The 23154-nt window shown below is 35.7% G+C and overlaps 1 protein-coding gene and 1 pseudogene across 2 annotated transcripts in view; one reads left to right on the top strand and one right to left on the bottom strand.

The window, feature by feature from the left end:
• The window catches only part of LOC306881115 (metabotropic glycine receptor-like), a 47531-nt pseudogene extending 46557 nt beyond the window's left edge, over positions 1-974 (bottom strand). Inside the window, exon 1 of the transcript in view lies at positions 85-974. The product of the transcript in view is annotated as a metabotropic glycine receptor-like (transcript). The remainder of the gene's footprint in view (positions 1-84) is intronic.
• A 4041-nt stretch (positions 975-5015) lies between these two features.
• Positions 5016-19706, top strand: LOC306881126 (hypoxanthine-guanine phosphoribosyltransferase-like; the record flags this gene model as incomplete). The annotated part of the gene is made up of 9 exons (XM_079435041.1): positions 5016-5069; positions 5248-5354; positions 6283-6466; positions 7584-7649; positions 8936-8953; positions 9669-9751; positions 9879-9925; positions 17433-17509; positions 19659-19706. 9 exons carry the CDS (start codon positions 5016-5018, stop codon positions 19704-19706), a joined length of 684 nt encoding a protein of 227 aa, XP_079291167.1.
• Between the last annotated feature and the right edge of the window lie 3448 nt (positions 19707-23154).

Here is a 23154-nt window from a genome sequence, read left to right as displayed (position 1 = left end):
GAGATTGCAAGTTATAAAATGTAATTCTTCTTCAGTCTGTGTTTATGTTTGTGACTTCTGCTGAAGTTCATTGGAGTGTCTTACCTAAACTCCGGCGCCGTGTTATTCTTCAGACCATAGAAACCGGCGGAGAGCGTCAGCAGCCAGTGCGGCACAAAACTGCCGTGCTCGCACTCTAGATAGGGCGCAGACCACTTGACATGACTTCTGTCCAGAAAATATCCGCCCTGCGCTGCTGGAAACCCTCGACTTTTGGCCAGCCTCTGGGGTCTCTTTCGGTCACGAAACTCGTTGTACCAGTCGGACTCAGACGTCCTGTTTTTAAGGCGATGGCGCGCGGTGTTGGATAGATCTTGAAGCACTATGCGCTCCTCGCCTCTGGTCGCCTGAAGGAACACCTGCGGACCGGACGCCTCAGGAGACTCCGTGTGAAATGTGACCACCGCCCGGTGGATTTTAGGATTCCCTTCCAACATACTCGTCACCAGCGCGTGGTACCACTGGACATCCCTCCGCAGATGCTGCTCCCTGGAGCTGTTGGACTGCAGGAACATGTTTAGGAAGTTGGTGGCGTGCGCCATGGTGTCGAGGACGCCGTGGAGGGAGGAGTGCGAGGCGGCGTGAGCTCCACCGCGGAGGCTGCTCAGCTCGTACCGCCGAGAGCAGTTGACATGCTCCAGGGTGGATGAGTCCCCCGTGTGCAGGAAAGCGGTGACCACCCGCGGCAGATCCTCCTCGAGCTTATGCGCCACTGCCGTCCGCTCGGTGCTGGAGATGGTCGGCTGCTGGTGCATCGTCTCCCCGGTGCTGTAAAGCGGATATTTAGCCTTGATGTCGGGATCTTTGTCGTTTTCAGACCATTCCACGTAGCCATAATTTGATCCCTTCGCAATTCCCACTAGCAGGAGAAGGTAGAGCAGGAATGCATCCATGCCTCGACGCCAACGAGGACCGTGAACATTCTCCATTGACATTCACTTCCTAAGCGCGTCCATTCCTCAGCTCAACGTAAACAGACGTGCATTCTCAAAAGTTATTCAACTCTAATGGTTCAATCAGACACATCCACACACCGACCACGCAACCCACATCTGTGGATCTGACGCGTCGAGCCTCGTAGATCTTGGAGCGACTGTGGTAAATATCTACAGCATCGCTTCTGCCGTGGGTTACTGTAGCGTTCACTACTCCCATCAGTAACGAATGCTCGCTCGGAGCTGGCGGGGGGCTGATTGTTTCCAAAAGCATCTTTCCCTCGTTACTGCACTGGAGACTTGTGAATGGCCATCGCTCCTGTCAGTCTTTGGCACTTGGGTGGGGTGGAGAGAGACAAGAGACAAGGGATGGTGGTACGGGATGTTCTCATGAGCATATTAAGCAATCCTTGTCCATTCTTCTCCTCCATAATCTCACTGATATTAAAGATGCATTGTTTTGTATAAGCCTATACATTATTAGGGTGACATTAAACCTTTTTTAACCTACTCTCTAAACGATGCACCTGAAAAAATATAAAAGTTTTCCAGCAAAAACGTGCTAATTGTTAATAGTTTCCTTACAATTTACGATAAATATAATAATACATTTTAAAGGACAATAAAACATTTACTGTAAAATAGTGTAAAAAATGTGTTTTTAAAGAGTGAATTATCTTATAATTTTAAAACAGATTGATAATTAAAACACATTAATTAGAGTCCTTTATCTATCACTTTCTCCCTTGAAAAAGCAGATGAAGCACTATAAACAGTCTAAAAGAGTACTAAACAGATAAATGATTTTGATGTGAGAGGACAGGAGGAAGTGTTACAACAGATTAAAGACTAAAGCAATGGTTTAAAGTTAAAACTTTGCATGATGCATTTGTTTGCTACAAACATTTAGCTTCTCGTTTCAAAGATGCTGGTCATCTAACTGATGGTCTGAAGTGGTGTGGATTTCTTGTGGATTATTGTGATGTTTTTATCAGCTGTTTGGACTCTCATTCTGACGGCACCCATTCACTGCAGAGGATCCATTGGTGAGCAAGTGATACAATGCTACAATTCTCCAAATATGTTCCAGATTTTTTGTCTATATTGTGGGATATCAAAAGATACCAAAATATCTCTACGAGGACTGTAAAACATGAAATCGTCTATTGCCAGGACAAGTAAATGATCCCCATGAGGAAAATGACTTCTTAGGCACTGAACAATGTCTTCTTAAAAATATAATTGGCTCAAAATAAAGGCAACAGAAGTCATATATTATTAACTATATAACTATATATAACTATAACTATATATATATATATATATATATACATATATGGTTAGTTGATGTATTAATGTGTCCTATGGTGTAACAGCAAAAAAAAAAAAAAAAAACTCTAACATTGAAGACAAACCTCTCTCATGCTAAGAATGAAGATACATTTTTTTCATATTATTTGTATGTTAAGTTTTTTTTCTACATTTTTGCTGTCACACCATAGGACAATATTTATTTGTTAACTAACCATATATACATATATATATATATATATATATATATATGTGAGTGTGTGTGTACAAAATGTGAATCTAGTCAAGTATACTGCATTTTTTTCAGCTCATAATGACTTACTTATTTCTTATGTAGACATTAGTAAACACCTACATTTATCAGTATATAAAGTGCTTAAAATTTGAGCCAAGTGCAAATCAGGAGAACGTGATTAAAGGGTTAGTTCACCCAAAAATGAAAATTCTGCCATTAATTACTCACCCTCATGTTGTTTCAAACCCGTGAGACCTCTGTTCATCTTCGGAACACAAATTATGATATTTTTGAGAGCTCTCAGACCCTCCATAGACAGCAAGGGTCCTTAGACGATCAGGTCCAGAAACGTTGCAAGGAGATCAGTAAATAATCCATGTGACATCAGGGGTTCAACCATAATTTTACGAAGCTACGAGAACACTTTTTGAATGCAAAGAAAACAAAAATAAAGACTTTATTCAACAGTTTGTCTCCTCTACATCAGCGTAGCACCATCTTGGATAATATCCGCTGGACAGAAACTGCATACGCTCTTCTGTGTGAGCTGCAAATATGTCTTTTACGTATATTTACGCTTTCATTTTGAACAAAAACAGCGCATCCGGTATGCGGCTAACACAGAAGAGCGTACGCAGTTTCCATCCAGTGGATATTCTCCAAAATGGAGCTGGGGTGACGCAGACGAGCACACAAATTTATTTTTTTTGTACACAAATAGTATTCTCGTAGCTTCGTAAAATTGCGGTTGAACCGCTGAAGTCACATGGATTATTTTACCGATCTCCTTGCTACGTTTCTGGCTCTTGATCGTGTAAGGACCCTTGCTGTCTTTAATATGATTAAAAGATGGATATGAGACAAAACTACAGAATGTCACATTTTATTATTGGGTGATTCAACACATAGATGTTTTACCAGCTAAGAAGATCAGCACTTTTAGAGTTTGATCCCTCTATCTGATGTGAGCATAAGTATTGGAGCAGTTTCCTCACAGGTCTCTCTAAGTGATCAGCTGTGTCCTGTTGCATTAATTCTTCAGATATTAAAAGCAGGGAATGTGTCGTATCAGTTATATCCATTACTTCTGTATTCTGAATCTTGCATTCGATGATGACACACACAAACCAGGATGAAGACGAGGGAGCTGACTTTGAGAGAAAAGCAAGCAATTCGGATGCTAAAAGAAAAGAAGAAGTCTGTTAGAGCTCTAGCAAAAAAACAAAGGGCATGGAGAAATCAAGAGTTTGGAAACCACCAGCGACCACGACCTGATCGGCTGAGAAAACAACAGTAGTTGATGACAGACAAATCATAAAAGCTGTGAAAATGAACCCTAAAAGACGTGTCTGTAAAATCACCAACAACTTCCAGAAAGCTTGGGTGATGCTCTGACAATTTACTGTCCTCAGGAGACTTTGGCACAGAATTACAGATGCTACACAGCAAGATGCAAACCTCTGACCAGCACCAAAAATAGAAAGGCAAGATTAGAGTTTGCAAAAAAAGCACAAAGGTGAGCCAGAAGAGTTTTGGAACTGTGTTTATGGACCGATGAGACAAAGATGAAACTTTATCTAAGACAAAAGGGAACTGCAATGATCCCAAGCATACAGCCTCATCTGTAAAGCATGGTGGAGGTGGAGTCATGGCATGGGCATTCATGGCTGTCTCTGAAACAGGCCCTCTCAACTTTACTGATAACTTAATGTATGATGACAGTAGCAGAATGAATTTGGAAGAGTACAAAACCTATAGCAGGCATACAATTTGAAATGAGCTAATTTTGTGCATAAAATTGTAAAATTTCTCAGTTTAAACATTTGTTATGTTATCTATGTTCTATTGTGAATAAAATATTGGCTCATGTGATTTGAAACTCTTTTAGTTTTCATTTTATTAAAATTTAAAAAACGTTTCCGGAATTTGGGTTGTGTGTGTGTGTGTATGTATATATATATATATATATATATATATATATATATATATATATATATATAATTAAATTTTTATAAACTGTATGGCCAAAAGTATGTGGACAACCCTGTAGTTTACAAATTCAGCTATTCTATTAAATTCTGTGAAGGAAATTTTAGCAGTCAAACAACAGAGGATGTCATTACTGAAAGTAAAAACCACCATCAACAGTTGGCTATAATATAACTGATATGATACTGTTACAGCCTACACCTCATCTGTGATGCATATTTTTAAGGAAACAAACAGGCTTTTTTCCATTCATGACTATGTTTGGGGGGGGGGGGGGGGGGGGGGTAACTTCAGACACACATGTACTGAACAAGAGCTGGGGATTGCACTGAACCCAAACTTTCTGACTTGAGGCCACATACCGATTCTCCGGGCTCCGCCAGCCCTAGCGGTGAGTCCGGTGACAGCCATCATGAGCGCGTCAGCAGCAGCACTACCGACGAGCACGCGAGAAGCATGCGAGTTTGATTCATTCGTGCTTTAGGGGTCGACGAGCTGAATCCAACATGGCAGGACAGGAACAGGAATGCAAACAAACAGACGTGGATAAAGGAATTGTGGTTTGTGCGCTCTAAATATATTAAAAGCATCGCAAATGAAGTTATAATACAAATTGCGTGGCGGATTTTACTTCATTGTAACTTTGTGATCACACTGTAAAAGTAGCCAACAGGCAGTTGCAACTCTGCAACACGTGAAAAAAGAATGCATGTGTCTCATCTCAACTGTGCTTCACAGATCTCAGATGACTGGCCCGGTTACCCGCTGGACCTGTTCTCCTTTCCCGAGCATTACTCCGAGGATCTGGAGTGCGTCTACATCCCACACGGAGTTATCATGGACAGGTACTGCAAATGAAATTAAAGAGTCATGTAAACACTTACTGAAGACGTCCACCGTGCAGACTGTCTAGATCATTATTCTCATTACAGGTTTACATGAGATTAGACTTTTTGGACCCCACTGCGTATGAACAAATGCAAATTCATATTTTATTATATTAATATAAAGTGACGTTATTTTGTGCTGTATATTCATATTAGTTTTTTTTTTAAAAACATTTCAGCAATGCATTTGAGTTTTGTCTAGATTATACTTTTTTTAGATTTGAAATACTTTTGGCAGCAATATTTAGAACTACAGTCATTTACAGCATACTGCCTAATTTATGATGAAAACAATGTTTCTTAATGGACTTGTGCTAAAGTAGTTTTGAGATTAACAAAGCAAAATTGAAAAATTGTGGGGGGAAATGGATATATGTGAGGGATGCAATGAATTGCCTTTCCTTTTGAGAAGTTAATGACAATTCATTTGCATGTGGATTCATTTTGTAATTACACTACAATTATCCCTGACTTTGGATAAGCATTTACATACACTTGTTAGCTTGTTGTTTTTAGTCTTGATTGCAAGTTTTACACGTGAAATGAAAAATCAGCTTTTTAGATCAAATTTCTATCAGAATTTGATACCGAGACAAAAGTAAGATGCCACTTTATCATTAGACATTTCTAGGATTTACCAATTTTTTATTTGTGCCAATACTTGTTCTGTTGGAATAATGTCTTGGTATTGGACAGTTAAATGAAATCTCACAGGAAATGATAGTAAATAATATCTTTTGTTGGAAAATTCCTATTAGGATCACTCAGGCGTTCTAATTTATGATGACAAGAAGGATTATTTCATTTTATGTAGATATTGTTCATTTTATTCTGAAAAACAAACACTTTTTGGAACAAAGTGGACAATGTCATTGGGATTTTCCAGGACAGAGAGACTGGCCAGAAATATCATGGATGATCTTGGCGATCATGACATCGTGGTGCTGTGTGTGCTGAAGGGAGGTTATCAGTTCTGCGCTGACCTGGTGGACTGCATCAAAGTCCTGTGCCGAAACTCCAACAAGACCCTTCCCATGAGGGTGGACTTCATCCGGCTCAAGAGCTACCTGGTGAGCACGCATGGAGTTAGGGGTTTTTGACCTTTCTGTCTCTGCTATTTTGTTCCATAGATGCTGTTTTCCATTTTTCTCACAATTTGAATGTAGAGCAAATTGAAAATGATTTTCCTAAGCGTTTTACATGCTAAAACAACATGAAACTGCTTCGATCATGTGATCAATCACAAGCTTCTTTCACACACGTACACGTGGACACAAATGTTTTCTTTTACAAATGCCACTTTGTTTGTGATTTTCTCAGCATGCCTTCACGATTATAATGAATCACGGCTTTCTTGCATGTAAATTGCTGTGTGAAATCAGACACGCTACCAAAACTAAGCCAGCCGAGAAACATTTCTGAATATTATCAGTGTTTATAAGCAATTGTGCTGATTTATATTTTTGTGTAAACCATGATGATACAGTTTATTTAAGTTCAAAAGACCTAATAAGTTACTAAAATGTCTGTAAAGGCCTAGAGTAAAATGCTATATTAAGTGAATATATTCATTTAATATATTATTCAAATATATAGCCTACAAAGAAAAAAGGCAAATTCTACTAAGTTGCATGTTTTTGCTCCAAGTTCCAATATTTTGGCCTTTTTTGGGTCAGTTTCAGTGTGTTTGTTCTGACTAATGAAATGGGACTGACTGTTGTTGATGAGTGTTGGCTGTATTGTATGTATTTAGTCAACAGAGGGCATCATGACTTTATATTTGTCATGCTCTGTATCTCAGCTCAGCCTGTGAGATTGTGAAGTCTTTTGATTTCCATATCAGCTTTGAGGGTGTTTTTTTTATTATTTTTAGCTCTGCTGACATTTTTCAACTAAAGCCTGTTTACTGAACCCAGGTGAATCTATGATAACTGTCATTTATATTATACACTAAACCACTTTGTCTGGAAAGCATCCACTTAATTTAATAATAACAGTTATGACTAACTTGATCTGATGTCTTGACTCTTTTATAGTAAATCGTAAGTCTTTCCAGACACATTGGTCCCCGTAAATATATGTTAAATGTGTTTTTTTTTTACTGTGTATTTTCATTTTGATAATTTTTTGTTTATATAATACTAGACTATTAATATTTGACTGTTTTCAATCTTGATTTCACACCAGAATGACCAGTCAACTCAAGTTCTTCACATAGAAGGAGCAGAGAACCTGTCTGTGCTGAGCGGAAAGGTAAAGAAATCTTCTCTTGAAACCTATCCAAATAATGTCAATATGCAAAAAAAAAAAGAGAGAGAAATAAAATGTGTTTGTTTGAGATTCACCTTTTGAATTTTATTTAAATGAACTAGGCCAAATGTGTTCGTTAGGAGCACTGTGAGAGTTTTTGAAAGGTCATCAGTTTCTGTGGAATACAGGTCTAAGATTCACAAGCAAGACATGCAAAAGACACACACACTGACACAAACAAATACACACACATACATATGATAGCATTCTATTCACACTCATATCATTTCTGTAGACATGTCTATTTAGCACTTTTTTTATTTGACTCAAACTAATATAGTGATAATGACAAAGTAAAACATTTTTTAAAAAATCATGGTGATGACTAATATAAATATGCAGCCTATTTATTGTCCTGTATTCGTCACAAATATTATCATGTCATTTTACAACTTTCCCCTCATTAAAACCTTTTTATAATAAAATTGAGATGAGACTAAATTATTTTATTATTAATTATAATTATAATGGATTTTAAATCCAACCATTAATTGAACTATTTTCCCTCCTTCAGTTCCTGGTAAAATGCAGTGATTCTGAATATGTGTCTTGTGATAGACATGACTGAGAGGTTAGAGTTTGTCAAAGGTTTATGATGTCTAATTCTTCAGTAAGAGGATTGATCTGCTCAGTTGCTCAGGTAATTGGATTTCCCAGCAGAGCTCAGGATTGTGATACAGTGTGCGAGTCTGTGATACAGACACAGTTCTTTAAAGCAGCTTTTGTCTTTTTATTCCACGCTGAAGATGAATCCCCTCTGTTTTTAACTGGGAAAAGGAGTCCATAAAGCAGTGTAATTTTTTTCTGTTTGATGGTATGCACAAAATAATACACAGATTTTATAAAAAATTTCTTAGTTTTTCATTAGAAAATGGCACATTGTAAAAAAAAAAATGCCTCCAGTCTAGCTCATGGGTAAATCTAATGAAAACAGGACGCATTTTAGCCCAAAAGAAATTAGATTCAAATTATTTAAACACAATCCCACAAATTCTCATTAGTACAATGCACCCAGATTGTTTCCTTCCAAGTTGTTTTTGTAATTCCTGTTATTGCCAGAGCTGATTCTCATTACTGTAATTCAGCTTTGTCCTTTTCCCACCATTATACTCACCTAGTCTGCTTACTGTGCTAAGTTGTTGCTTGCCTATGTGAGTTATTTGTAATAGTAAGTATTCTGTGAATATTGTGATGTTCATCTTCTGTGTGTCTCTTCACATGTCCTGAAGAACGTCCTGATTGTGGAGGTAAGTCTGCTGTCTGTATGGATAAACTCTCTCTCTCAGTCACTTTAATATAGTTTCAAATAAATAAAGGCCTTTCAGATGCTTTATAGTTGATTCTTTTTGATATGCTTGAACATTTCAGAGGTCAGTCAATTATTTTGTGCCTCTGTTTATTCAAGCAAAAAAATCGCATTCATTCCATATGACTTAGAAGCCAGAGGATTGTTTTTAGTCTTAATTGGCATTGTTGCTAACTTGCCCCATATGTGCTCTACATTTTCTTTTGTACATTTGTTTCCAATGCATTTAATTTTCTTTGTTCACATACAGCTACAATAGTGCAAAAGTACAACATTAACATTTCTGCAAAAATAGGGGCCTACATTAAATCAATTATATTTGCATGTGTAATCATTTTATAGTATAATACTGTTCAAAAAGTGTGCATTATTACTTATGTTTTAGTTTTTGTTAAAAGAAATGGTAACACTTTGGTATAGGGACCGATTCTCACTATTAACTAGTTGCTTATTAGCATGACTGTTATTAACATATTGGCTGTTTATTAGTACTTATAAAGCACGTGTTCTGCATGGCCATATTCTACATCCCTAATCCTACTCAATACTGAATACAGTTTATTTTGTGCCTTTGATGATTTCATGCAATGCCAAGATCTGCCTTCTCAAGCTGATAGTGTGTGACAGGCTTCATCTCAGTGTCTTTCCTCCCTCAGGCCATCGTGGACACTGGAAAGACCATGAAGACTCTGCTGGATCACGTTGAAGCCTTCAGGCCCAAGATAATCAAAGTAGCTGGGTGAGTCCACAGACTGATAGGAGTCACCTTCTTTAGTCAGTCAGTGCAGGAGTGTGTGTGCATATTTTCTGAAGAAAGCTTGCACATATTAAGTGTTTTTGGGGGGCTCGTTTTGTGTCTGTCACAGTTTGCTGGTGAAACAGGTGCCCAGTGGGACAGGATATCTGCCAGACTGTAAGTGATGATTACATATATAATGCAATACATATATAATGCAAATGTATGTGAATAACATTGTATTAGTAGAATGGATAATATACGTTTAACCCTATAAAGTAGTTAGTAAGGTAGTTGTTAAATTGATGTATTGGGTAGGATTAGGGATGTAGGATATGGTCATGCTTTATAAGTACTAATAAACAGCCAAAATGTTAATAATAGGCATGCTAATAAGCAACTAGTTAATAGTGAGAATCGGTCCCTATAATAAAGTGTTATCAAGACTTTTAGTATAATTGTAAAAATGTCCACCTTCAGCTTGTGGTTGACGTGTCTTTTTGCTGTGAAATCTTTACTAATTGTTGTAAAGTAAACATAATAACTTTTATATTGTTAGTATTTTTCAGGATGAAAACTTACTGGATTGACGCATTTGCTTGAATATCCATATATCATTTTTTATGTTAAACTGCAAGTATTAAATATAGCTGCGAGCAGCGATGACGGGCCCAAGCCGTCAGCATACGCCACCCCGGTGGCATCGATAAAACGGTGCCCAGCGAGCACAAGCATCACAGTAACCCTCTGGCAGTTTGGTTTTAAGGGATACGACAATTAAAGGGTTAATCCAAACCATCAACTCTGTGAAACACACACACACAGAACAACATATAAAACTTTAAATTCTATGAAAATATATTTTTCATTGGTAGTTGATGTTAGTTAATGCATTTACTAATGCTAACAAATGAGAAATTATTATAGTTACCAAAGGTTTTAATGATTTATAAGCATTTTTTAATGATTTATTTTTCCATTAACTAAAATGAATAATTTTTTCTAACACAAATGAATAAAGTAAAAAATATATTGTTAATATTTAATGTTATTTGTGAATTAACCAATGTTAAAAAACAACATTATTTAACTGTTGTTAATTTACATCATTAATAAATATATACCATTTAATGTTGAAATCAATGTTTTAATGTTTAAAATCAATTCCAAAATGTGTTAATATATTAAATTTTAAAGTTTTATCTTTTGAACATGACTATTTTTCTAATATTAAAAATATTATGTTCATTGTTAGCTCATTGTAAGTTCATACTATCAATGAAGAATTAACATGCTTTAAAAAATATATTTTTCATTGTTAGTTCATGTTAATTAATGCATTCCCTACTGTTAACAAATGAGACTCAATTATAAAGTGTTATCAAAACCTTTAATGCTTTAAGCATTTTTTAAGGATTTTATTGAGAAGTTTAAACAGACTCTCTCTCTCTCTCTCTCTCTCTCTCTCTCTCTCTCTCTCTCTCTCTCTCTCCCCCTCCACACTCACTGAACTCACACAGTCAGTCACTCACCCAGTCACCTACCGCACACATTAGAAGCACAGTGACAGGATATCTCTGATAAGTTTTAAAATTTTCTTCTCGCCATAGTGTACTGTAAATTCATGGAATTAATCACATATCCTCAGACTGTCTTGTTCTGTGTTTGGTGTGAATTTGTGGTTTCTGCTTGGAGGTGTATGAATTTGTTTACAGCCCGTTTTGAAAAAAAAAAACACATAAAAAAAAAAAAGCCGACTTCCTGTTGGTCGTAGCTAATGTCTGTAAATTAGAAAGTTGTCCGGCTTAATGTGAACAATTTATGTACCAAGTTTGGTGTCTGTAGCTATCATTATATATATATAATCATTAATAATTATATTCCATTTAATGTTGATCAATATTAATTCCAAAATGTGTTAATATATTATTAAATTTTAAAGTTTCTCTTTTGAACATGACTATTTTTCTAACATTAAAAATATTTTGTTCATTGTTAGTTCATTGTAAGTTCATACTATCAATGAAGAATTAACATGCTGTAAAAAATTATATTTTTCATTGTTAGTTCATGTTAATTAATGCATTCCCTACTGTTAACAATTGAGACTTAATTATAAAGTGTTATGAAAACCTTTAATGCTTTATAAGCATTTTTTAAAGATTTAAAAAAAACAGACCCTCTCTCTCTTTCTCTCTCTCACCCAGCTCCTCAATCCACACAGTCACTCACACAGTCACTCACACCCCACCCCCACCCCCTCACTCAGCTGCAGGCTGACAGGGAACTCTCACTCATAGAAGCATTGTAACAACTGTCTGATAGTTTTTAAATTTTCTCCTCTGCATAGTGTATTGTAAATTCATGAAATTAATCACATATCCTCAGACTGTATTGTTCTGTGTATGTAATTTTTTATGAAGTGTTTGGAAGCTGCTCTTAAAAGATAAAAAAAAAAAAAAAAATCTCTTTTTTACTGTAACTTTAATAAATTGCCATTAAATCATCGTTCAAGATATCCTAAATCCGTCCGCAATTTAGCATCTTCAGTATTTTGGCATCATGAGAAAAAATGTTTGGTGTGATTTACGTGTTTCTGCTTTGAGGAGTATGAATTTGTTTACAGCCCGTTTTAAAAAAAAACCCACATTAAAATAAATATAGCCGACGTCCTGTTGGTCGTAGCTAATGACTGTAAATTAGAAAGTTGTCCGGATTAATAAGAACAATTTATGTACCGAGTTTGGTGTCTGTAGCTAAAACTAACCCCCCCATTTTTGACAAAAGGTGGCGCTATAGAGTGCCTCTTCCACGCCCGTTTATGAGGTTTTTCCAGTGTCTAACTATCATTAATACTGATATGTGTGTTGAGTTTCATGACATTCTAAACATGTTATCTGCCTCAAAATCACCAGAAACGAATTTTCAACTTTGACACGTTGCCATGGCAACATAATTTTAGATATCAATATTCCCTTCACAGTTTTACATCGGCCGTGTTTTGACATTATTCTGGTGAAGTTTGAAGCAAATCGAGTAAAAATAAGATGCTGAATTCAAATAATTTTGAAAACGACACACTTCCTGCAGCCAGTTGGTGGCGCTATAACTTTCAGTCATAATAGTCACATCTATCCGATCGGCATCATACAACGAACAAACCACTGGAGTTTGATCAACATCATACAATGTATGTGGACGTTATTAGGCATTTCCTGGGTCTCATTTTTCGCCATAACTTCATCGCCTCGCCACGGGCAAACCGTTCGACATATCAAAAATATCTTCGCAATTTAGCGTCCCCAATGTCTTGAGATCATGTTCACCGAGTTTGGTGGCAATCGTATGGAAATCCTCAGAGGAGTATATCAAATTCCAGAGCATGCGCTTTTTAAACAGCCCTGAATAGCCGACTTCCTGTTGGGCGGAGCCTATGACATGCTGCGCGGAAGTTGTTCGGCTCAATGAGTTCTATATGTGTACCGAGTTTCATATGAATACGTGCAAGTATGTGTGAGCTATACATCAAGCTTTCTGACAATTTTCCAGGGGGCGCCGTAGAGCCCCTGTGCCACGCCCGGGTCCCAGCCTCAGCGGCGTCCTAATGGCCGCAGGTTCCAACGTGCGTGCCAATTTTCGAGAGTTTTCGGGCACGTTAAGGCCCCCAAAAGTGCCCGGATGATTGAAATAAAAAAAAAAAAAAAAAAAAAAAAAAAAAAAATAAATAAATATAGCTGCGAGCAGCGATGACGGGCCCAAGCCGTCAGCATACGCCACCCCGGTGGCATCGATAAAACGGTGCCCAGCGAGCACACGCATCACAGTAACCCTCTGGCAGTTTGGTTTTAAGGGATACGGCAATTAAAGGGTTAATCCAAACCATCAACTCTGTGAAACACACACACACAGAACAACATAAAAAACTTTAAATTCTGTGAAAATATATTTTTCATTGGTAGTTCATGTTAGTTAATGCATTTACTAATGCTAACAAATGAGAAATTATTATAGTTACCAAAGGTTTTAATGATTTATAAGCATTTTTTAATGATTTATTTTTCCATTAACTAACATTAATAATTTTTTCTAACACAAATGAATAAAGTAAAAAATATATTGTTAATATTTAATGTTATTTGTGAATTAACCAATGTTAAAAAACAACATTATTTAACTGTTGTTAATTTACATCATTAATAAATATATACCATTTAATGTTTATCAAAATCAATTCCAAAATGTGTTAATATATTATTACATTTTAATGTTTTATCTTTTGAACATGACTATTTTTCTAATATTACAAATATTTTGTTCATTGTTAGTTCATTGTAAGTTCATACTATCAATGAAGAATTAACATGCTGTAAAAAATATATTTTTCATTGTTAGTTCATGTTAATTAATGCATTCCCTACTGTTAACAAATGAGACTTAATTATAAAGTGTTATGAAAACCTTTAATGCTTTATAAGCATTTTTTAAGGATTTTATTGAGAAGTTTAAACAGACCCTCTCTCTCTCTCTCTCTCTCTCTCTCTCTCTCTCTCTCTCTCTCTCTCTCTCTCTCTCTCTCTCTCTCTCTCTCTCTCTCTCTCTCTCTCCCCCTCCACACTCACTGAACTCACACAGTCAGTCACCCACCCAGTCACCCACCGCACACATTAGAAGCAGTGACAGGAGATCTCTGATAGTTTTTAAATTTTCTCCTCTCCATAGTGTATTGTAAATTCATGGAATTAATAACATATCCTCAGACTGTATTGTTCTGTGTATGTAATTTTTTATGAAGTGTTTTGAAGCTGCTCTTAAAAGATAAAAAAAAAGAAAAGTGTTATTTTTTACTGTGACTTTAATAAATTGCCATTAAATCACCGTTCAAGATATCCTAAATCCGTCCGCAATGTAGTATCTTCAGTATCTTGGAAGCATGTGAAAAAATGTTTGGTGTGAATTGTTGGTTTCTGCTTGGGAGGAGTATGAATTTGTTTACAGCCCGTTTAAAAAAAAAAAAAAAACACATAAAAAAAAAAAAATAGCCGATTTCCTGTTGGTCGTAGCTAATGACTGTAAATTAGAAAGTTGTCCGGATTAATAAGAACAATTTATGTACCGAGTTTGGTGTCTGTAGCTATCATTATATATATATAATCATTAATAATTATATACCATTTAATGTTGATGAATATTAATTCCAAAATGTGTTTATATATTATTACATTTTAAAGTTAATCTTTTGAACATGATTATTTTTCTAACATTAAAAAGATTAATAAATGCTTTAAAAAAAAGTTCTTTGTTAGTTCACACTATCCTGGAAGAATTAACATGCTGTAAAAATATATTTTTCATTGTTAGTTCACGTTAATTAATGCATTTCCTAATGTTAAGAATTGAGACCTTATTATAAAGTGTTATCAAAATCTTTAATGATTTATAAGCATTTTTTAAAGATTTAAAAAAAACAGACCCTCTCTCTCTCTTTCTCTCTCTCACCCAGCTCCTCAATCCACACAGTCACTCACACAGTCACTCACACCCCACCCCACCCCCACCCCTCACTCAGCTGCAGGCTGACAGGACCTCTCACTCAGAAGCATTATATCAACTCTCTGATAGTTTTTAAATTTTCTCCTAAGCATAGTGTATTGTAAATTCATGAAATTATTCACATATCCTCAGACTGTATTGTTCTGTGTATGTAATTTTTTATGAAGTGTTTGGAAGCTGCTCTTAAAAGATAAAAAAAAATAAAAATTATCTTTTTTACTGTAACTTTAATAAATTGCCATTAAATCATCGTTCAAGATATCCTAAATCCGTCCGCAATTTAGCATCGTCAGCATTTTGGCATCATGATAAAAAATGTTTCGTGTGATTTCCGTGTTTCTGCTTGGAGGAGTATTAATTTGTTTACAGCCCGTTTTAAAAAAAAACCCACATTAAAATAAATATAGCCGACTTCCTGTTGGTCGTAGCTAATGACTGTAAATTAGAAAGTTGTCCGGATTAATAAGAACAATTTATGTACCGAGTTTGGTGTCTGTAGCTAAAACTAACCCCCCCATTTTTGACAAAAGGTGGCGCTATAGAGTGCCTCTTCCACGCCCGTTTATGAGCTTTTTCCAGTGTCTAACTATCATTAATACTGATATGTGTGTTGAGTTTCATGACATTCTAAACATGTTATCTGCCTCAAAATCACCAGAAACGAATTTTCAACTTTGACACGTTGCCATGGTAACATAATTTTAGATATCAATATTTCCTTCACAGTTTTACATCGGCCGTGTTTTGACATTATTCTGGTGAAGTTTGAAGCAAATCGAGTAAAAATAAGATGCTGAATTCAAAGCATTTTGAAAACGACACACTTCCTGCAGCCAGTTGGTGGCGCTATAACTTTCAGTCATAATAGTCACATCTATCCGATCGGCATCACACAACGAACAAATCAATGAAGTTTGATCTACATCATACAATGTATGTGGACGTTATTAGGCATTTCCTGTGTCTCATTTTTCGCCATAACTTCATCGCCTCGCCACGGGCAAACCGTTCGACATATCAAAAATATCTTCGCAATTTAGCGTCCCCAATGTCTTGAGATCATGTTCACCGAGTTTGGTGGCAATCGTATGGAAATCCTCAGAGGAGTATATCAAATTCCAGAGCATGCGCTTTTTAAACAGCCCTGAATAGCCGACTTCCTGTTGGGCGGAGCCTAAAACATGCAGCGTGAAAGTTGTTCAGCTCAATGAGTTCTATATGTGTACCGAGTTTCATATGAATACGTGCAAGTATGTGTGAGCTATACATCAAGCTTTCTGACAATTTTGCAGGGGGCGCCGTAGAGCCCCTGTGCCACGCCCGGGTCCCAGCCTCAGCGGCGTCCTAATGGCCGCAGGTTCCAATGTGTGTGCCAATTTTCAAGAGTTTTCGGGCACGTTAAGGCCCCCAAAAGTACCCGGATAGTCGAAATAAAAAATAATAAAAAAAAAAAAAAAAATAATAATCCTTAGAAGAACAATAGGGCCCTGCGCCTTACTGGCTTGGGCCCTAATAATCCTTAGAAGAACAATAGGGCCCTGCGCCTTACTGGCTTGGGCCCTAAATATGATCCATCAGGCTTTTGAGGAACATTTATTTGTTCATCTCTCAATCGTCATTTTATTGCATTACATAATATATTTTTTGCTAATAAAAAATAAAGATTTGATCATATCCTCTTACTAAGACATTTTTTAGGAGATACAGAGTGACAACTGATATTAATATGCATTTTATATAAGTATTCTGCCATACTGTTAGAAGATCTCATTGATTTACATTACAATCAGAAATTCATATTACTTTTTTTGCCTATATAAATATCAACAACTGCACAAAACTGCATATATTTGAATCGATCTCTGTATACAACCGAAGGCCTTTCCACCTCCATATTCTCACTATATCATACTATATGAGCCATAACAGCCTGATCTATCAAATATTATATTCAACACATGTGCAAACCTTTTTTTAAACAGGTTCAATAGACTGTTCCATTTTAAAAAATTATTTCATATGTCAGGCTTTACAGGGTTAAGAGCTCTGTTGCCTGTTTTTTCCCTCAAAAACATTACTCTGAAACACCACAGATTAACATTTCCATTTCATTCACATGCAATATTTGTTCCAGATGTTGGATTTGAGATCCCCAATCGTTTTGTGGTCGGCTATGCCCTGGATTACAACGAATACTTCAGAGATCTCAATGTAAGAGCCTGTTTATCAACATTTAAAGTGTGTTACACTGACTGAAATTTACATCTTGATAGGTTCATTCAGTCTGTAAAAGTGTACTCAAATGTTGTTTGTCACTCCTGTCAAAGAGCTTTATGAAGCTTAATGTGAGAATATCCCCAGACGAAGGACTCGCCCCGTGTGTCTACATATTCCACAGACTGGATGTGACAACTGGTGTGAGATCAGCGGCTCGAGAAACATGTGCAGAACTTCTCTTTGAAGCAGAAGCGAGTTTGTTTGCTAATACTGCAGTGACGTATTATTGAGCTGAGCCTGTAATGTCTACCCAAAGTGTGAAATGACAGACAGAATTAGCACTGCAAGAATTAGGGAAGAAAAGTCTCTGTGCAGCTGCACGGTTGTCCATTTGGCTCCATTTGGAGGCCCGGTTGCTAGGGGTAAGTGAGCTGTTGTGAAAAATGACACCCACTTCAGAGAATGCCCTGGGCCGTTCAACTCAATTATCCAACAATCTAGTATCTATCTCTCACATGCATACATCATAGACCGTAGCGCCGCTCTGAAATCTAGTGAGCTGCCTACATACACAGCATTTTCAGGAGCACTCACAACATGATGTATTGTAAGCACGATGTAGTTTTGAAGTAAATCCAGTAATATTATGAAATATTATCACAATTTACAATAACTTAATTATTTTAAATTTTGTGATGTTACCATGCTGAATTTTTAGTATTCAGTGTCACATGATCCTTCAAAAAATCATTACAATATGCTGATTTGCTGCTTGAAAACATAATTTAGAAAACAGTTGTGCGTAATATTTTTGTCTGGAAAATTATGTATTTTTCAGGTTTCTTTAATACATGGAATGTTCAAAAGAACAGCGTTTAATTAAAATAGAATTTGTTTATTAATTTGAATGCCTCCTTGCTTAAAGTATTCATTTCTTTTTTTTTTTTTTTTATACATATGGTAAAATACATACCTGACATGCAATAAAATGTGCAAAAATATATTGAAAATGGGCCCCACATATATTTAAATACCAGATTATCATTAAAAAAAGGTATTTCTATCAGGAACACTATCATCAATGATAGCCACTTAGCATACAGTTTGGTTTGGCAGTCTGGTTCTGTTCTGGGCAAAAACTCCCTGCTCATCCATGCAGCCTGTCATTAATTAGCAGGGAGAGCAGCAATAATAAAACCCCCCAAGGGTTAACAGAACAGAACCAAGCAGATATCATTAATGTACTTAATTACATTTAGTGCAACACATTATTCAAGATTAGAGAATCTGATTCAACAGGAATATCAGAAGCCAAGTCCTGACTGTGGCGAAAGGAGGAGTTGGGGATGGAGGAGGGTAATGTGCTCCTGAGCAAGCAAGCTGCTGAATAATACTGAATAGCGCTTATTTAGGAATGCCTCGATAGGTGTCGTATAGGTGGAAGTGATCAGCTGAGAGTCTGATGCAAGCTTGATTCATGTGACCTGCCAGAACTAATGCTACGCTTCATTTTTATTCAGGAAAAAACTTACTGACTGCAAACTTTAAAAGGTAGAGTAATGAAACAATAATATTAGTGTAGTGTAGTGTAAGAAGAATATTTTATAATTTTAATAATGTCATTTATTTATTTAACTGCATGTGATTTGATCATTAACTGACAACAGATGTGTTAAATTATGGAAATATTTCTCAGGGGATGCTTCAAGTAAATATTTTAGGTTTAAATAAGGGTTTCAGTTGACAAAAAAGTCTGGAAATCTCATATCAATACACAAAAGTACAGATAAAGTTCAGTCTAATTAAAATTGTTGACAATTTTACAAGTTGTATTGTTAGCTTAGCAACATGCTAACGCCAAACTCTACTGAAATCAACCAAGAGTGGAGGATCTTCATGTGAGAAGTGCTTTTTTGACAGAATTGATGTCTGTAGAGAGGGCTTTTACTTTCAGCCTCCATTTTTGAGGTTGTCTTTCAATTTGAGACCAGCTTCCCCTGATAACCAAGCCTGCTTTCTTAATGGATTTCTGTTTAATTTCTGTTTTTATCTAGCCATCTTTGTACATTTCTGTGCTCGTGATGTGTTTAGCGTGCAGTGGTTCTCTTGAGAGCTTACTACGATCTCTCTCTCTCTCTCTCAGCACATCTGTGTGATCAGTGACAGAGGGAAACAGAAATACAAGATCTGAAGAAGATGATCTCACTCATATATGAGCTTCTGAAGGTTCACTGATGGAAGATGTCTGTGGATCTCACACAATGTGTTATCAAACACCTTTATCCAAAGAAGATCTCCTGTTCTCCTCCTTGTGTTCGATATGGACCGGTTCCACTGGTTAGAAATGAAGTACTGGGTTACAACTTCACACATGTACCCTATGCATGCAGTAGTAAGCAGAAATAGCATACTAACATACTGCTCTCACTTTAATATATATGTTAGTATGCTATTTAGACATTAAAGGGATAGTTGACCAGACGTTTTATAGGTTTAGAACGGCGATGAATGATAACTGAATTAAAATTTTTGAGTGAACTGTCCCTTTAAGACTAAGTGTGTCTCATTTTAACAAGCGGCCATCATAATAGGGCGTTGTTACAATGCAAATATGAAATGTGTTCCATTCTGTAATGGACAGCTGTTTACTTACACTGTTAATTAATAATACACTGATTATTCACCAGCAGAAGCTGTGTGAACTACAGCTTAAGAAACTATTGGCAAACATTTGTGGACGTTTACATTTATGTGAATTTTATACATTTTATAATATTTCCATGTAACGACATTACAATTTTATCCATTTGTATTCATCACTTATGTCATTTTTTGTTTTTCTGTTTTGAACAATAGAGATGAAAGCCTGCTTGTTTGGTTATGCATGACTTTCTGTGGTATTGTTACTTCAGAAGACGACTCAGACATGCCACACACCTGTACACACACACAATGGGATAAAGTGGAACAGAGTTCAGGAATGAAACTTTGTACATTCTTTTTTTTTTTGTAATAGGTAACCATTTTTTAAAAAAAGTTACACGTTTCGTATTTCAGTTCATTTTGTACCCAAGAATGTATGGAGTACCAAAAGGTGTTAAAAATACTTTTAGTAAAATTATTTATTAAGTTATATATATATATATTTAGTCGTTTCCCCATATCTCACACACTTTCTGAACTAAATTTTGTTGATAAATATGAAATGTGCGCATATTGACGATCAACTGCAGCATGAAAATTTGATTTTATGAGAATAAAATTAATTTATTTGAAAACTTTTCAGAGCATATATATATATATATATATATATATATATATATATATATATATATACACATGTTGTTTTGATGTTTTATTAAAAATAAATATGTAGTGTTCATACATTTGTACGGTTTTTGTTCAATCATGAGTTATAATTCAAAGGAATTTAATTAAATTACATTAATTCCATTAAAAGTGTTTAATACTGGTAATTCTAAAATCACATGTCCTTGTAAATTTCATACAATTATATATTCAAATGACATTCCTTATCAATGTTGAGAAAATATGTATGAATTTTACAGCATAGTTGTTTTTTTGTTTTTTTTTTAATTTGCAAAATTCAAATTTAAAATTTCTCAAATTTTCAAGTAAGACAAAGGGGAAATGCAGTAATAACACGGTGAATCATGGTAACATTTAATTTTCACATTTTCACATTCTCTCTTTAATAAGAAGTTGCTGATCAGATACAATATGGATTTAATAATAAAAAAAAGTTACAAGTGTTTTATAAAATTATGCAGGGTTTGGTGGATGTAACTTGAAAATTTGAGTCAAAAAAGTCATTGTGTTGAAAAGTTTGTACAACAACAGTGATCTGTAATTTTGTCAAGCCAACATATATGAATTGTCATTTTGATGCTTGAAACAGACCAGTGATTAGCAATTGAACATAAAATTGCAGCTTTACCAAAAAGATTCACAAATATGTGGAAAAAGATTGGAGAAGCCATGATCAATTTTTGTCTTCATTTTGGTGTTCATGGAAATGGGGCTCTATTTGACTCGTTTAGGTGTGTGTGTGTGTGTGTGTGTGTGTGGGGAGACAGTTTCATCCTGGAATTTGGGAATGTTATAAGTGATTAGTGTTTGCATTCTGATGTTCATGGTCCTGTTAAATGACTTGATTTTATTTTATTTTTTTTGGCCATTAAAGCCCCTCATTAGACCTAATGACTCCCACAGGACTGCTCCCACATGTCATTAGGGATTTCCAGCGTGTTTAACAAATGGCAACAGACTTTATGGGGTGAAGGCATCCTTTGACTTGTCAAAAACAAAGTCATCCAAATGCATGAAATCAAGTCATTAATGAAGCCTATCAGCTTCTTCGTTGCTCAGGGATCTAGAGGTCATTAATATAAGTGCTTTGAGTCCTGCCAAAATTAGTTGCTTACTGGTACTATTGTTCATACTTTGAATTAAATATTTGAACACAATCCTCAATGCTTTTACTTTCTGTTTGATCTGCAAAGAAAATATTCCTAAATGCATCCCACTTTATTAATCAAAGTACATCTTAAATTCAAGTGAACAGTGTGACCAAATGCAATTCAATATTGTAATAATAATAATAATTATAATTCATTACATTTATATAGCGCTTTTCTGCTTTTCTAAGCACTCAAAGCGCTCTACATTGTGAGGGGTGGTGTCTCCTCGTCCTCGTTTTTTTTTTCAACTTAGGCAAAAAGGCAAAACAATTTCATATGAAGGGACAAATGTTTTTTGCAACTTTATTGAAGGCCATGGGACAAAAGTAAAAGTTGCATTATATCCAACTATATTATATTAAAATGTATGACTTTTTAAAAATTATTATTATATATATAAAAAAAGAATTTACATTTCAATGCAAAAATAAAACAAAATTTGAAATGAAGAAATGTTTTAATTACTTTTTTTATTTTCTCCTCTTGTGATATGGCATGGCGGGCCATTTGTTTGGCAAATTTCAATTAAAAATGTTCTTCAGGACATTTGCCACAGACTGACACATTTTGCTGTTTTTGGAACAGATAAATCTCTCTTTGTTGAACTCTGTTAGTTTGAAAGCATATTATTGACAGGTCACTTTAATAGCTGACACATACTACTAATTTCAAATCAGCTTATCATGATTCCCTTGGCGATATAACCATTTATTTCAACATCAAAGTGTCTACCCCCTGAAGGCTATGTACACTAGTTTGCTATTAATGCAACTCATTCTGACTGCAGAACTGCTGGAGGAGCTTCCTAGTCTCCCAGATCTTCAATGTTCCCATTAGTGTAAACCAGTGTCTACATGATCCAGAATCTATAGAGCAAGCTAAAAATGGATTCAAATCAGGCAAAATCTAATGAACTGCCTATATAGACTACATTTCAGGGCATCATAGGCATATTCAAAAAGCCGAAAAGCAGGAAGCGTAATCATGCAGACTTCTTTTGTCCCAGAGTTACCATGTATCGCTCACATCCTTTACCCTATAGAGTTACTACAGTATCAGGCAATGCTTTTATCTGTTATGTGACCATGAGGAACTTGCTAAAGCTATAATAAGAATTAAAGGTCAACACTTACTTTGTGTCCAGTCCCCACCCAAATT

Source organism: Barbus barbus (assembly GCF_936440315.1).
Source record: "Barbus barbus genome assembly, chromosome: 15".
In the NCBI taxonomy this organism is placed as follows: domain Eukaryota; kingdom Metazoa; phylum Chordata; class Actinopteri; order Cypriniformes; family Cyprinidae; genus Barbus; species Barbus barbus.
Note: the sequence above shows the minus strand (reverse complement) of the source record. Positions and strands in the feature narration are given on the sequence as shown.